General features: G+C 42.5%; 1 protein-coding gene across 1 annotated transcript in view; it reads left to right on the forward strand.

Annotated features, from left to right (window-relative positions):
• The window catches only part of efl1 (elongation factor like GTPase 1), a 96,753-nt gene that overhangs the window by 8,936 nt on the left and 70,602 nt on the right, over nucleotides 1–17,215 (forward strand). Inside the window, exons 8-12 of the mRNA XM_080034230.1 lie at nucleotides 3,202–3,325; nucleotides 3,804–3,883; nucleotides 5,777–5,913; nucleotides 6,037–6,159; nucleotides 9,978–10,077. Coding sequence (XP_079890356.1) covers nucleotides 3,202–3,325; nucleotides 3,804–3,883; nucleotides 5,777–5,913; nucleotides 6,037–6,159; nucleotides 9,978–10,077 — 564 coding nt within the window. The remainder of the gene's footprint in view (nucleotides 1–3,201; nucleotides 3,326–3,803; nucleotides 3,884–5,776; nucleotides 5,914–6,036; nucleotides 6,160–9,977; nucleotides 10,078–17,215) is intronic.

Raw genomic sequence — 17,215 nt, forward strand, 5'->3', positions numbered from 1 at the left:
TGCTCTTTGTAATGATTTTCGTGACTTCTTTGTCAACAAAATCCTGGCTCTGCGGTCAGTACCGCCTCTTGTTGCACCTGACCCGTCTGCCCCCCCCGATGTGCCCTGCCGTTTTTGACCAGTTTAAACCTTTATCATGGTCTCAGCTGTTGAATGTAGTGCAGAAACAACGCCCAACAAACTGCCTTTCAGATAGCATTCCTTCGCGTCTCTTTAAAAATGTTTTTAATTCTGTTGGCTCGTTCATTTTATTGTTGTTTCATGCTTGTTTTAGCTCAGCGTGTTTTCCAGCTCCTTTTAAGCATGCCATAGTGCAGCCGCTAATCAAAAAGCCTGGTCTTGACCCATCTATCCTCTCTAACTTTCGGCCTATCTCGAAACTCCCCTTTTTATCTAAAGTGTTGGAGAAAGTAATGGCCACCCAGCTGCTATCATTTCTAGAGAGTAATGACATTTTTGAAAAGTTCCAGTCTGGTTTTAGACCCCGGCATAGCACAGAAACTGCCCTTTTAAGAGTTTTTAATGATCTCATTGTAACTGTTGATTCTGGGTGTGCTGCTATCATGGTGACATTAGATTTAACAGCTGCTTTCGACACAGTCGATCACAGGACCCTGCTGTCACGCCTAGAGCAGTATGTTGGTATCAAGGGCGCTGCCCTCAAGCTGCTCCAGTCCTACTTGACTGATAGGACTTTCTCAGTTAATTTAGGACTTTTTTCTTCTAGTGCGACCCCTTTTACTTGTGGGGTACCCCAAGGGTCTGTTTTAGGTCCTTTATTGTTTTCTCTGTACATGTTGCCCTTTGGATCCATTCTCCGCAAACACAATGTGTCTTTTCATTGCTATGCTGATGATGTTCAGATTTATCTCCCTTTGAAAATGAACTGTAAAGACTCTGCAAAAAATGTTCTTGCTTGTCTAAATGAAATTAAGACTTGGATGAGTCTTAGTTTCCTGAGTCTTAATGACAGTAAGACAGAAGGTATAGTGTTTGGGCGTGTAGAATGTTATGCCGACTGTATTGCTGCTCTACCCCCATCCCTGGGTTTAAAAAACTGCTCTGTCATTAAGAGCCTTGGTGTCATGTTTGACAGAGATTTTAAATTTGAAAAGCAAATTGGCTCTGTAGTCAAAGTTGCCTTCTTCCAGCTGAGACTTCTGGCCAAGGTAAAACCTTACCTCTCTCCCAGTGACCTGGAGAAGGTTATTCATGCCTTCATTTTCTCAAGACTGGATTATTGCAATTCACTGTATGTAGGTTTAGACCAGCGCTCGCTGCGTCGCCTGCAGCTTGTACAGAACTCAGCTGCTCGTCTTCTGACAGGCACAAAGAAGCGGGAGCACATAACCCCTGTTCTGGCCTCCCTGCACTGGCTTCCGGTCCGCTTCAGAATAGATTTTAAGATCCTGATGTTTGTTTTTAAAGTTTTAAATGGTATGGCCCCCGTGTACTTGGCGGAACTCATACAGGTCCATAGACCAAGCAGAGCTCTGAGGTCTGCAAACAACTTATCTCTGGATGTGCCAAACAGCAGGCTTAAAACTAAAGGCGATCGTGCATTCTCCGTGGTTGCCCCGAAACTTTGGAACAGCTTACCACACCATATTCGCTCATCTGAGTCTCTGAAAACCTTCAAGTCCACTCTTAAAACTCACCTTTTTTCACAGGCTTTTACGTTTTAATGAATTGTTTTGTGTCATTGCTGTAAGTGTTTTTTAATGTGTGCTGTTGTATTTTCATTTATGTAAAGCACTTTGGTGAATTTAGGTTCTTATAAGGTGCTATATAAATAAAAGTGACCTTGACCAATGCATGTCTTTGCCTCTTCCAATCAAACCTCTTATTCTTATGATCACCCGCGAAACACCCACAAAACCAAACGTGAAATCTGTTATAATGCTCACGAAATGATGCACTCTTTATTTGGGATCTTAGTAGATAAGGCCCTTTGTCTATATGTAAACATAGTGGCATAAAGTTCCCATGCTGTACTGGTAGACCTAGTTCAGAGGATAGCTCTGATTACTGCTATAAATAAACCAGACTTCTCTGCCTCTGAACCCAAGACTAAACTATCTTATAGGCCTTTCACACCAAAAAGAACCATGAGCCAGTTCCGGGCTGGTGCTGGGGCCAGTTTAAAACTGGTTACAGCCTTATCCCAGTTATGAACCGGTTGGTTTCACAACGACCAGAGCCAGCCATGGAGCCGGCAAGAGAGCAACGTCATGACGTCACTGTAAATGTGTGTGTACGTCGCTCGACGCCGCTGCTCTTGTGGCTAACGCTAAAGCTACCGCTAGCTTTAAGCACAACAACAGCGGCGAATACGTCTTATTTTTACACGTTTAGGCTCTCACTTTGTGTGTGTGTGTGTGTCTCCGTTTGTCGCGCTGCTCGGCTCAGTGGGCTCTGTGTTTATATGTCCATGCTGTGAAGGTGCTGCCTGCTTCTGCGTTTACTTTCATGTTACTTCAAAATAAAAGCCAACTCACGTTTGTCCAGTGAAATGCTAATGTGAAGCCAGTGAAATGCTTTTAATGTGAAGCCGCAGCCTTAATGCTCTATTTGTAACTTAACTGCTGCGCGCTGATCTAAAGATAGTGTTTTTCAAAATAGAAAGCCGTGTCTCTGGCATTACCGGTGGTGACACAAGTTTATTTTGCTAAAAAAAACGGCACATTGTCCCGCACAAACGTAGTCTTTGTCCCACATCTGGTGAATTGAGATCTGGTCACCCTACTTTGCAAACAGGACCCATACTGCGTATTTTCAATTTCAATTTGATCGCTACGTTCGGTAATTATGTTATGTTTACGTCTCGTAGTAGTGGTGTTTTTAAATATGGCGGGCATGAGGTTTGAGTTGGTCTGGTTGGTCAGGATAATCCCTCCCCCAGCCGCTGGCGCAAGCATTTCTTATCTCAAACCCTGCTCAATTCTGGGGTTTGAGTTGAACCGGTTTTTACAGCCCGGAGCCGGCTCTCTGGCGTTGTGAAACCAAAACACTGGTTCTAGCTCCGAACTAGCCCGGAACTAGCTACGATTTTGCGGCGGTGTGAAAGGCCTAATATTGACCCTTTTACAAAAGCTCCACTTTGCTCAATGCTGTCATTAAGCCCAGTTTATAAGAAGCACTGTGTGTGTGGACTGTAAAATGGTTATCAAAAAATTATTAGTTTGATTTTGTGTTTTGCAGCATTCAGCAGTTTGCCCAAATCTACAGCAAGAAAATGGGCATCAAGGCAGAGGTGCTACTCAAAACCCTGTGGGGGGATTTCTACCTCAATGCAAAAGCAAAGAAGATCATGAAAGGAGCTCAGGTAAATAACAATCGGTAAATGAACCTCTTTCACCCCATGAGTTTTCTCCCATGATTTTTCACGCATTCTTTGTATTTGACACACTTTATAACAACTACATTTTTCCAAATACTAGAATTATTACTGCTACTTTACCAGATGTGGCATATTGAAACATAAAGAGGGTTTTGTTCCATTTTGCCTCACATTCAGCCAACATTATAATCTTTGCTAAAGGATTTTTCTTATCTTCTTTATCAAACTCCAATCGGGCTTTCCTGTGCCTTTTTGCCCAGTGCAATGCAGTCATATTGTGTTATGGACAACAACATCAGCCGAATGTCAAAATAAATAAAACACAAACAAAAACACTTCATGATTTTAAGAGATGACCCTGTAATCTGTCCAGGTTATAAAGTGGTGCAGTGACTGGAGTGGCCTTGAGAACCAGTGCTCATATGTCATATTCTTGTTCTCTCTGTCTCCCTTCTTGCTGCAGGCCAAGGGAAAGAAACAGCTGTTTGTTCAGCTTGTGTTGGATAACATTTGGAGTTTATATGATGCGGTTGTCACGAGGAGGTGAGTGAGATAAACCAGCCCTTTGTTATGCTTTAAAATGACAAGCAGTATTGTTTTTTTAATTGAATTAATTCTCTTTAGTACAAGGAATGGAAATGTAGCAATGTATACCAATGTCATGTTAATTTTATTTGATGCTACATGTGTGCTATGGATGGGTCAGATTGCTAAATCCTAAAGAACCATTTTAGCTCAGAGATATCTGGATATCTGGATATGGTTTGATACCGATACTGTCCGATATCATAGTTATTATACATTTCTTTGTTGGTGGTGATATTATGTGTAAGGTTAGGAAAGGATTAAGCAAGAAAGCAATTCTAATTTAAAAGAAAAACTAATTTACACAAATGCGTTTAGGCCTATCTTAACCCATTGATGACTATGGAAATCTAGGATGCATGTCCTTAATGCCTGAGGGTTTTCTGAAAAAATAGTATGAATTGTAAAGTCTACCAAAACCTTAATATCTAAGCCTGTGTAGCACATGGAAACATGAATTAAAATACATTTAAAAGTTAAGGTTCACAGGTTTTATTTAAACATGCTCCCTTAGCGCTTACAAACCAACACATTTTTCTAAAAATCGTCAAAATTAGATGGGGGAGAAAAAAAAGAATAAATAATGTGCTAAACGAGGTTATAATCCTGCTTCCTTTTAGCATGGATAGTAGTGACTGATTGTGCAGTGGAGGGATAAAGATACACAGATATAGGAAGGAGAAGATAGCTTTATTTTATTATTTAGTTCAGTTATCACTGGCACCGTAAATCCGACTTCCCAGTAAAACTGGAACGCAGACTGACTCCTGCTGTCGGGAGCCGATCAGCTGGTCCAAACGGCTGTATACCACGGAGATGAAAACGAAACTGAAACTTAACTATCGCCTGGCTGGGCTGAATTTGAGTTGGAGCAGCAAAATATAGCCTAAATTCATAAATATTGTTAATAAATAGATGCAATGTGTTGTGTGATTTTCGTCAGTAGCCTATAGTAGACCTAGATTCTGCGCACCGAACGCCACTAACTGTTGTGTAATACACTATCGCCGACACAGCTGGCGTATTTTTATTATTATTATTTATTTATAAATGTTTTGATTTTCGGCAAACCACACATTTTTTGGGTGGTCACGTGGTCTTAAAAAATCAACAAAACCCACCTCATGTGTATTTGAACCAATGACGGTGCATTCTATGTTGCGCACGCCATGAAAATTAGATAAAGTAACAATGCTGCGCGACGCAGCATCAGGCAGGAGATACAATGTGGCATCGCGCAGCAGCCGTCATCAATGGGTTAACAGCTTTGAACGATTTGAATGCAGAAGAACCTCAGAACTCAACTTTTGAATTGCTAAATTCTAATATTAATGTGTGCTATATCACATAACAATGGTCTAATATTTAAATTCATTAAAAAAAATTAAAATAAGTGTGAGTTGTCCGATACGTAGATTACAGCCATATCGGACCCGTTGGCGATATTGGATGGGATCGGCCACGTCCGTAGTGATAACACACCACAGCAAAGGGTTGAAAGATCAAAATATGTGGCATGTTTTTAATTTGCACAATGACCAGCATTTCCAACAGCAACCTTTCAAGGTGGAGTCAGCAGTTCTGTAGAATGCTTGTTAAACTACAAAGTTTAGGACCTTAGTATTCTAGACCTGGACATTTCATAAAAACATGCACCATGAAAACAGTTTCTAGTATTCACTCAAATTACAATTCTGAACTTGAAAGTGAGCAGAACATGTGACCTTTAACCCTCACCAAGAAGAGCCTGAGTTGAAAAGTGCCATGAAAACACATGTGTGATCATGACATGTCCACCTTGTTCGTGATCTTTGTGTTCAAAGAATGTCTATTGTGTGTTTCTGTGACTAGAGACAAGGAAAAGGTGGAGAAGGTGGTGACATCACTGGGGGTGAAGGTGATGGCCAGGGACCTTCGTCATTCCGACCCCAAAGTCCTCCTGTCTGCTATCTGCAGCCAGTGGTTACCCCTGTCCCAGGCCGTCCTCTGTATCCTCTATAAGAATCTGCTCTGCTTTCATATAGCGTTTGTTTTGCAGCTCTAGTTGAGCATCGTTTTGGGTGGATGGTTTGTGCGTGTGGAGTTTAGTTTTTCTTTAACACAGACTGTAGCCATGGTGTGTGAGAAGCTTCCCAGTCCATTAGACATAGCAACAGAGAGGGTGGAGAAGCTCATGAGTGTCGGAGCACGACGATTTGACCTGTTGCCCACACAGACGCAGGAACTTAAAAAAGGTTTGTTCACACACACACACACACACACACACACACACACACACACACACACACACACACACACACACACACGTGTCCTGTTGTACACTGCCCAGACAAAAAAAATGTCCCCACCTGGATTTTACTAGGCAAAAAGGCAAGAGCCCTTCCAGGGCTGTACGCTTATTTTTTTAGGTGGTAGCACTGGTGCTAGCAAGCAAAAAAAATCAGTAGCACAAAAATAAATTCAGTAGCACACAAAGTATGATCGAAAACTTGCACAACCTTAACCCATGCATTTAGCTCTAATTACCTTTTAGCCTGTCATCTTGGTCTCATTTGAAATTCTCAATTAATGTCATATCCTAGTGTGTGCAGTAATAATTGTAGAAAAATTAATAGGGGTGCACTGATTGTAATTTAGACAAAATAATCTAACCTGCCTGCCAATTGCAATTTTTTGCTGATTCAGAATTATTTCTCCCCATAAAATTAATATATATATATTTTTTGTATATACATATCATTATTATGTTCATAATAATACATTTTTTTGGTAAATGTCCTTCTGTTAATTAAAACCTATAACTTTAAAACATATAGCCTATTAAATAAATAAGTATACATATTGGTACAATTTAGGATAGGTTAAATAGGTTGTTGTAAATGTGTTGGGAGTAGTTCTTCAGTGGCTTATCAGTTATTTCAAACTTCGGTTAAATGGACTACTGTTGTTGCAGCTGCAGCAGTTGATTTTCAAGCTAGCAGGGCTGTGAAGTGCGAACTTCCTGTTCTTACCGGCTTCAAAAAAGTCAACTCACGTTTGGCTAGTAACATGCTTTTAATGTGAAGGCGCACAGGAAATGTTCTGTTTGCACACGCGCTAGCTTAACTGCATGCCGTCTCCTTCCGGTTATTACCGTTGGTGAAGTGTATTAAGGCCAGGACACACCAGTCCGACATGTTCCGACTACGCAAAAAATGGAGTCGGCCGTTTCAGGAAGCTCCAGTCTTCCCGTCGCGGCCAAAGAACACACCGAGACGACTGTTTATTTTCCGTACGCTCGCGGGACGTAATGTCTCCACAACAGCAGGCGGCGCTAATCTGTATTGTGGCCCGAAAAAATACGAAAGCCGGAAATGATTGGACATCTCTCTAGAGCAGTGGTTCTCAAAGTGCGGCACGCGGGCCGAAGCATATCTGGCGGCCCGCATTGAATTATGAATTATTAAAAAAAAAAAAAAAAAAAATTATCATATTTTTTTTTTATTTTTTTTTTATTTTTTTTTATTGAAACGCACGGAGGGGATGCGTCCCCCGTAACAGTAAAAAACAGTACAGGGGTCGAAACACTTAAATATCCCTCCTAATTGTTTGTATTCATTCCCCACTTATTAAACTTGCGAAGTTCGGCTGGCCTCTGCCTCTCGTTGCAGACGGCTGGTCAGCCTCCCGCAGTGCAGCAGGCAGTGTAGTGCTCCCAATGTAAGTTGTTAGATAGTGAGCTTGTCAAGCCCAATACGATGCACTTTCTCACATTCAAGGTGAATTAGATTAGGTCAAGTGTCTAAGGATGGATGCTAACATTATCTGGTTTCTAACTCTTTTGCCTAAAGTTTAGCTAACAAACTAACGTTAGCTAGCTGCTGATAGCCATGGAACTATCTGCCTAGTTGACTGCTGATAGCCCACCCTGTTTATTTCCAATGTATAGTGTCATAATAGTTAACTCTGCTGCTGCATCATGAGTAGTGAGTCCTACAAAAAAACACTCCAAAAGGTGATACGTTTTCAATGTGTAGAAAGTTTTGAACAATAAAGTAGAACAAATATTTGAATGCAATACAGAATGCCTCAGTGCCTTGATTTATATTCCATTAGATGTGTGTCAATGGGAGCGAGTTGTCTTTTCCTTAACATTTCCACCATAAATAAATACAGAAGACACAAATTACTGCATAAAAATTAACCAAAATGCACAAAATGAAGTGTTCGTACCTCAAATTTTTCTGGGGGACAACCCCCAGACCCCCGCTTTTAATGTGTGTTCCCCAATGTTGAAATGAGACCTAGCCCTTCATTTATTACTTTAAATGTGTTAATTACACAGTATTGGATGCTGACCAATACATGTAAACTGTAAAGACGCAAAGACGCTGGCCATTGAAATTATTTCAGTTTTATAATTTTTTTTCCTTCGGTGGCCCTCGGTCCAATGTTGGGTTCCTAAATTGGCCCTCAGCTATCAAAAGTTTGAGAACCCCTGCTCTAGAGCATAAACATAGATAGAAATACGTATTTATATTTATGGACCATAAGAGCACAATTTTTAGCAGAGAGTGTCGAGCATGGTGTCGAGCAGTCAACAAGGGTTGATGCATGTGAGTACTCTCAAAACGAAACGAACAAACACATTAAAACGATGGCTAGCTGTTGTTAGCTGTTTGTGCTACCCGCCTCACTTCCGGGCTTCACTGATTCGCTAGCCCTCCACCAATCAAATTGCTCCAAATGAAAGACGGTCGGCCGCCGATTGAACATGTTCAATCGGCGGCCGACAGGCTCAAAACAAGCCCGACGACCTCTACGTCGGCCGACGTCACGGCACACACCAAACAGATTCGTCTTTTTTTTTGACGACGGCGATTATCGGGCTGGTGTGTCCTGGCCTTTAGACGCTAGAATCGCTGCACAAGCACAGGTCCCGAGCACACATCTTTCACCAGCCAAAGTGGAGGGTGGACTCAATAACTTACTTGCCTAAGACTACATTTACCCGAATTTGGAGAGTGTTAATGTAGAGCCCTCTAAGCAGTGTTGAGCAGCACTCCTCTGTGTCTCAAACAGACAGCATCTGCTCATTAGCACTCGTGCGAGTGTACTTGTATTCATCATCGCACGTGATCAATTTCAGTAGCAAATGCGATCAAAACTGTCGCACTGTACAGCCCTGCCTTCATCGGTCAAAAACTGCAGTGATTAATATGTTTCAGTTGTAAATAAATAAGATTATTTGGTGGAATCAAAATTTTAAATATCGACAGTAGAACTCCCGGCTATGTTTAATAGTGACAGTAAGGCTGCACTCACACTAGGCAAAGTTGCCCTGTACTGTACTCCATTACAATTCCCCCCCTCCCCTCTTCACAGCTGGCCTGTACTCACACAGCTCCTAAAGATCTGGGCCTAGGCACGATTGCTCCTTCCCTACGTCACGTTTGTGTGCGTTTGGGACTGGAGCTTAGGCTGCTTGTGGGCTATATGATTGTTTTTGAATATTTTCATCCAGTCAACTTTGCAGCAAACATTCCAGACCAACGAGAATCCTTCAGCAATTGTTTTGTGTAAATGCACGTTGTGCGCGTGAACGTAATGAATGTTATTTTAAGTGTGTCTTTATAAAGTGTCTTGTTAAACGTTTCCTTATCACCGGACCGCCGAGTCCTGCTGTGTGTTGTTTTGGGTTCGTCTCCCCCGCCGTGCGTAAAGGCAGCATTATAACAGCTGATGAACAAGAGTAAACACAGTGGGCCTTAAGGCAGCGGTCAAGAAAACCTTTTTGCTTTGCTTTCTGTTGCTCTCACCTTTTTATCGCTCCCTCCCTCTTGTATTAGCCCACACCTAAGTCCAAGCTTAGACATTTAACCGACTATGTGCATCCCTAATAAATTTACGTCAGGATTGCCGTCTACGCGCGACGCGTGCTTGTGCACGGCTCTTTAGCATCTGTACTGTGGCCTGAGTACACCTCTACCAAGTGTGCCGTGGCCGAGGAAGTGTACTGTACTTCAGATGTGTGTGTGTGACTCTTTTCCCCTGCTCTTTGCTGTTTTTCCAGCTTTTCTTCAGTGCTCCAGTGACGAAAATGCCCCGGTCATCGTCTTCGTATCAAAGATGTTTGCTGTGGACACCAAGAGCTTACCTCAGAACAGACAGAGGTGAGTGTGCGTGTGCGTGTGCGTGTGCGTGTGCGTGTGTGTGTGTGTGTGTGTGTGTGTGTGAGAGAGAGAGACACCAAATGCTCGCATTTTGCGACCATGTTTTGAGACGAGTGCGAGTAGTTCTTTACAACTAGGGGCACGCGTGCGACTGGAAAATTCTCCTAAATGTTTTCATTATTATTATTATTAGTTTAGTTTTAAGAGCGAGGGAGAGAGAAGGGACAGTCCGCGAGTGACCAGTTACACTATCAACTGTGCGGATCACGTGACCTACTCTCATCCCGCTGTCGTCAAGTCTTTAACTTGTTGCCAACTTGCGAGTTTTTCCGCTATATTTGCCGACTTTCCTCCATAGCGATAAGGCTATTAAAGACCAGAGACATATCTTGCAACTTTAAAAAGAAAAACGTGCTCACCAAAGCAGAGTAGCAACGGCTTCTGTCTACTCCTCACCGCTGACAGCCCTCACTCAGACGGCCAGTCTGATAGCAGTCCCCCCGCGATACCTGCAGCAGCCAGCAGACAGACAGCACCGTGTCGCTCTGAGCAAGAGCTGCCAGGTGACGTTTTTAAACACGTAATTGTTTTATAGGTCCACATTCAATAGGCCACTGCATATCTATAAAAAAGCTTAGCTTGTTGTTATATGGCAACAAAAAAAGTGTGTAAAGTGAGTTTGTAAATATGTAAATTGGCCTAGTTAATTTGTAAACTACCTGGTCAGCATTTTCTATTAATTTTGCCTCTTTCAGAATTGGATATTATGCAAATGAGTTGATAAGGTCATCTAGCTACTACTAGTTACTTTTGGGCCAATAACTATTTTACCTTACCCTTACAGAGAGGAGTCAGCAGAGATAGAGGAGGAAAAATCAGGTGTAGAAGGGGTTGTGGTGAAAATGGTTAAAAAAATCCCTTTTCCTAAAGGAATGTCTGAAGGATTTCACATGGCGTTGCAAAATCAAAAACACAATGAACTGTATCATCTGTTGTCAGTGTGGTCCAAAACATGCTGCTAATACAATATCAATAGGCCTAATATAGTTAAAATTGGGAAACATGTAAATAGATGCGTTGCAGGTCCATTTAAGGTGTGCCTCATAAATGTTCTGCTCGCGCCCCTAAAAATTAAGAATTAGGGGCGCCAGTGCTCCTAGTAAAAAAGGTTAGTCTGGAGCCCTGCCTTCATACACACCGCTCACGGCACCACAACTGATTTGTTTAGCTATTTAGTGTCACACCACTGCTCTAGCAGTAGTGGAAACAGAACATTTTTAAAGGGAAATTTCACACAAATTGACAATACATCCTCACTTCCCCAGTGTGATCAATCAGCTGGCGGTCACACATAACAATGCTGTCATGCATCAAGTTCAGTGATGAATATCTTAAGTGCAAGGTCTATTTACTCAGCTCTTCCTGGAACTTTCCTGTTCACTAAAAGGAACCTCCAAATGTGTGTCCAAGGTCGAAGACTATTCTCCATTCTATAGCACACACAGATGTAGATATTAAACATCCAAAACAAAGATATGTGACAAAATAACAAGCGCTGTCCATTCAGTAAGTTTTTCAATATGCAATGTCAGGTATTGTAACATCAATCGCTTGGCTCAACATTGCAGCAGTGATGACTATAGCAAAGGAGTAGCACGTACTACTAGAGAGATGATCTGGACTCTTCAAGCCCATTTATGATGCTCGCAAACACATTCTGCAACTTCCTCCAATGAGGTGTATAGCAGAGCCGTCCACGCATTTAAAAAGGCCAGGATGACATGACAATGGCCACTGTTGCCATTTTTCTCATTGAACGCCGATGCTTAGATAGAATGGAATTTATTGTTGTGGAGCTGTTAAAGCATTGGTCCAGATGTTGTTTGAATGGGCTGGCCTGTGGAGAGCTCTTCTTCTTCGCTTTGCCTAATTGTGCACTATAAAGTCATCCGCATTTGCCCAATTGTGCTGAAGCTGTTAACCGCTCCGTGAAATCTTCTGACAAGCACTTCAGCTGGCCTTAGTTTGTAAGTGAAACAACAACTTGATTATTTTTACTCCACTCCTAATTGCTGAGGTCTGGGAACTAATTAATTCTGTTACTGTTAATAAGACTAGTTTAGTGGCTATTGTTGCTGTAAGCTAACCTTTCCTTGCCTGAGTATGTGGACTAGGCCATCTTCATTTCAAATAAGTAGAACACATTTTTGGTAAATGCTGGCACCCTGCAAATGATTTAATCCATCCATATATTCTCCACACTAAGAGCAAGAAAATCTTAAAACTAAATAGGTTAGGAAATGTGTAGAAACTCTAAATACATGTTTGTTTTTTGCTATTGACAACGGAATGATATTATTCTAACGTTATTATTTATTGATATAATTGATAATATTATTTAAGAATTGTGTGATAAGCTTTTACTGCCTTTTGTTGGTGTTGGGGATCGACAGCCTGTGACATCGCTACAGCACATGCCAACACCAGCAGTGTGCCAAGTTGTAGATAAACACTTTATGTCCATGCAACATCTAAAACAATAAGTATTAGGGACTACTTAGGCCATATAAAATTGACAGCAAAGTGCATAATATGTGAGCTTTAACAGCTATTAGGTTGCTGGAAGATGAGTGGCAGAAATGACTTGGATATACAGGTGCTACTCGTGTTTAAAGATATAAGTGAAACCCCCATACAGATGATTACACATAAAGGGAAATCAATCTAAAACAAACCTTCTTTTCAGAAGGTCCACATTTCTGTATTCTAAATATTTTTTTGTTGATTGGTTTTATGTCATATACTTCTATTTTAAGATAATGGATTTTTGATTTAAACAAAATAAGGAACTGACATATTCCAATGTATCTACACTGAATCTAGGATATATGAATGTTTCACTTGTGAATGAACTTTTCCATGATATTTCCCAAAACAATCAGATGCATTGTCAGTCCTTCTCAGTGAGTGCTTCTCATGTACATGCAGACTCATAATCGAGTAAATAAACGAATAAACGAAGACTTCAACAGGACTTGTAAAATGCAAGCATCTTGATGTGGCACACCTGTGAGGTGGGATGGATTATCTCAGTAAAGCAGAAGTGCTCACTATCACACATTTAGACCTCACCTCACGTTTCAGCAAGATAATGCACGGCCCCATGTTGCAAGGATCTGTACACAATTCTTGGAAGCTGAAAATGTCCCAGTTCTTGCATGGCCAGCATACTCACCGGACATGTCACCCATTGAGCATGTTTGGGATGTGCTTGACCGGCGTATACGACAGCGTGCACTAGGGATGTGAACGTTTACAAAAATGTCTAACCGTGTACACGACGGAATTTTTTTCGTGTACACGGTTAACCGTGGCGTCATTGTCCTCGTGCGCCCGCCGTCCTGTAGGCGAGCGCACTAGGGATGGGCATTTTAAGAAATTTCCTTGCTCGATCATCGCTAGAATTATCGAGCAATTATCGATTAATCATTAACTTTTTCTATAGGCTATATTAAAATTCCCGTTGGTAGAAAATACAAAATGCAGCATGTTTTTATCAATGCAATCTTTATTCCAACAATAATGTTTAGGCCAACAATAATACAAGACAGTTAACTTGAAGACCTACAACTGTTTAACAGTTTTAAAATAATAAATAGCCTACAGGCATTATAGGTTATAGGCCTATGCGGCGCTTGTAACGGCCGAACAATGCGCCTACAGGCGCTCTTAAAGGTTTGGAAACGCTTCAACAAGACTAAATCTGTATTCCAATTACAATAAGTAGCCTACTATCGGCCAACAATAATCAAACAAGGCAGTAAGAGTGGGCATAAAACTGTATAACTGTTTGAAAAAAGGGGGAAAAAAAGGCCGACATATATGCCTAGTGCAGCCGGCGCTCGGAAAGGCTCGCAACAAAAAGATGAGCCACACATTTAGAAACAATTGCATGAACTAGCCTATCTAAAAGCAATACCTTAGTGAACATATATAAGGCTGAACTTGTTGCTAAAATGTCACAGTTTTTAGCAACAAGGCTAAAACAAGGCTTGGTGCCTTTTCTTTTAGGCACCAAGCCGAAAGAAAAGCGGAGCGAGAGACAACACATTAAGAAAAAAAAAGAGCGACTTACATACGGTGGTGACTGTCCCCACTGTCCATAGCATACAGTACCTCCAGCCTACATATTTTTGTTTAGGAATATAAGCATGTTAACATGCTCGGGGGTCAGACGCGAACGCAGCCTTGTAACTGTCAGTCCAGCAGCAGAAAACACCCGCTCTGACGGGACCGAAGTTGCGGGGATGCAGAGGTATTGGCGCGCCAACTTTGACAGCCTGGGGAACCTTCTTCCATTCACTTTCCACCAGTCGGTAGGGTTGCAATCCAGGAGTGGGGGGGTATCCCTCAGAAAGTTATTAACCTCTGAGTCAATGCCAGTGTCCAGTATAGTGGAGTATTGCTCCCCGAGGAGTAGTGCCATAGCGGAAGCCTGTGTGGCGGCGGCGGCGGCTCCAGTGTTTGCGCTCCCTTCGTCCGCCGCGTGCCCACCAGCCTGCTCGATAGCCTCCTGGCCTGTCTCCACTGCCTCTCCCAGTTCAACTAATTTCGCATTAGCAAGTACTCTCTGTGCAGGTGTCAGAAAGCCCAGGTGCTTGTGACGAGGGTCCAGCATTGCTGAAAGCATGGGGGCCGATGATACAAATTCAGCAGACTGAACCTGAAAATAAATGATGCGGAGAAATCAATAATCAGAAATAATTGTGCATCTATAATGCTAAATGGAAAACGTATCTAGGCTATCCAATAAGAGGCATGTAAGTATAGGCTATGTTGTAAATCTTATTACTCGTAACATTTTTGCTATTGGGCATATTGAAATTAAACTACATGTAGCTTACATTCATTCGGGTGCTGAGGGAGGACCGCACTTTAGTTTTGAACTCGATAACCTTGGGCCCGTCTCCTTCTTTGCGCAGCAGATGCGCATTGATGAGGCCGAAGGTGATGGGATAAGTGTTGGAGATGGAGACGTCCTTCTCCGCAGACATGACTGTGGTGGCACACTTTAGTGCTCTCAGCACAGGCTGCGTTTCCTCCATCAGCTGCCAGTGCTCATCTTTCAGCTCCAGGATCCTGGCGTCCTGGAGCTTGGTCACGGTGCGGTCCGACAGGACAGCAGCAACAGCCCACCGTTGCTCCACCAGCCGATCGAACATTTCACAGACTGAGTTCCAACGTGTTTTACATGATTGTATTAGCCGGTGGCTTGGGAGACCCATTTGTTCTTGTTTTTTTTGCAGCGCTTTGCTGGCAACTGTGCTGTGGTTAAAGTGACCAACAAGTTTGCCAGCCGCGGAGATTACCCGATGCAGGTAAAGTGCAAAGCCGTCATTTATGGCCAGCTGGAGGGTGTGGGCAAAGCAGGCAACGGAAACCCAGCTGACTCTGGTTGGACGGTTAGCAGCGACTATATTGGCCGCGTTATCATGTACGCAGGCGATTACTCGGCCTTCAATTCCCCACTGCTCCACAGCCCCATTCAATTTCTCCGCGAGACAGTCCGCTGTGTGACGGCCTGGCAGGCTTTCTGTTAACAGGACAGCCGAGTTCATTTCCCAGTCATCGCCGATGTAGTGGCAGGTGATGGTAATATAGCTCTCAGCTGTTAAAGCCGTCCAGCAGTCTGTCGTGAGAGCAACACTCTCGGCTGTGGCCAACTTTTTAACCAACTCCTCCTTTCTTTCTTCATACTGCGATTCAATGAGTCTGGTGACTGTGCGCCGTGATGGAATGTGATATGCTGGTTCCATTATATCAATCAGATTCCCAAAACCTTTGCCTTCAACTATACTTATAGGCAGCATGTCTGTCTGAATGAACTTACAGATACCTTTAGTAATTTTATCTGCCCGCTGTGAGTCACAGCTCCTCCTTGCTAGGACCGAGGTGATGGTAGGTTGAGAGGAGGATGAACTGCCGGCCAACAAGGTCGGATGTACGTTGGTCAAGTGATACATCATAGTAGTCGTCGTGGAATTATACTTGTACACGGCATCACAATGTGTACAGTGCACGTCTCCGTTTTTTAAATCGAAGTGGTTCCACGCAACACTTCGCTTGGACCGCTTCATGTTTAGGCTAATCTTGATTTGCTGGCAAGTTTTTAAATGAGCTGTGTCACAAGTCAACTGCCGCTCATTTGGCTGTTCCGTTTTTGTCATTTGAAATAATAAAACATCGCGCCCTGGTGGTTAGAGTTGTTATTTCTTCCACATAGTGATATTCAATTAAACGCTTCAAGACTCACAGTATACACAACGTCCTTTTGATCGATAACAATATAAATTGATCGACACATTTCTTAACGAGCAATTATCGAGCATCGATTAATTATGCCCATCCCTAGAGCGCACACACAAACACACGCGTTCCCCTGTCATGTGCGCCGTCAGTATCGCGTTTCATTAATTTCCTGATTAATATAGCCTATCGCTTTCTACATGTCCATGTTTATGCAGGTTGAACTGGTGTTATAAAGTTCGGGCTACTTACGCGCGTAGTTCACGTCAACCGGGTAACTTTAATCTTTAGGTTATCTTTCATCACTCTTCCGTGGCTGTGAGTCGAGCCCGAGAACGGCGCCTCCCCGTGTGTGTGTGTGTGTGTGTGTGTGTGTGTGTGTGTGTGTGTGTGTGTGTGTGTGTGTGTGTGTGTGTGTGTGTGTGTGTGTGTGTGTGTGTGTGTGTGTGTGTGTGTGTGTGTGTGTGTGTGTGTGTGTGTGTGTGTGTGTGTGTGTGTGTGTGTGTGTGTGTGTGTGTGTGTGTGTGTGTGTGTGTGTGTGTGTGTGTGTGTGTGTGTGTGTGTGTGTTTGCGTTTGCGATTATACACACACTCACACACACACGCCGAGGGACAGACAGATTGGGCAGACTAGCTTTTATCCTCCCCAAGTAGTTTATTAGTGATGTAAAATCAATAAATGCGTGTCTCCAGAAGGTATTTAAAAACTTTGAAAAAAAGAACATTTAAAATTTGAAGATATTTTTTTTTAAACGGTTTTCGTTTATTGATTTTTCCTAAACGGTTATGATTTACTAAACGGTTACTCGTGTACACGTGTACACGTGCACAC

The sequence above is a fragment of the Ammodytes marinus genome, assembly GCF_949987685.1.
Source record: "Ammodytes marinus genome assembly, chromosome: 1".
NCBI lineage: Eukaryota > Metazoa > Chordata > Actinopteri > Uranoscopiformes > Ammodytidae > Ammodytes > Ammodytes marinus.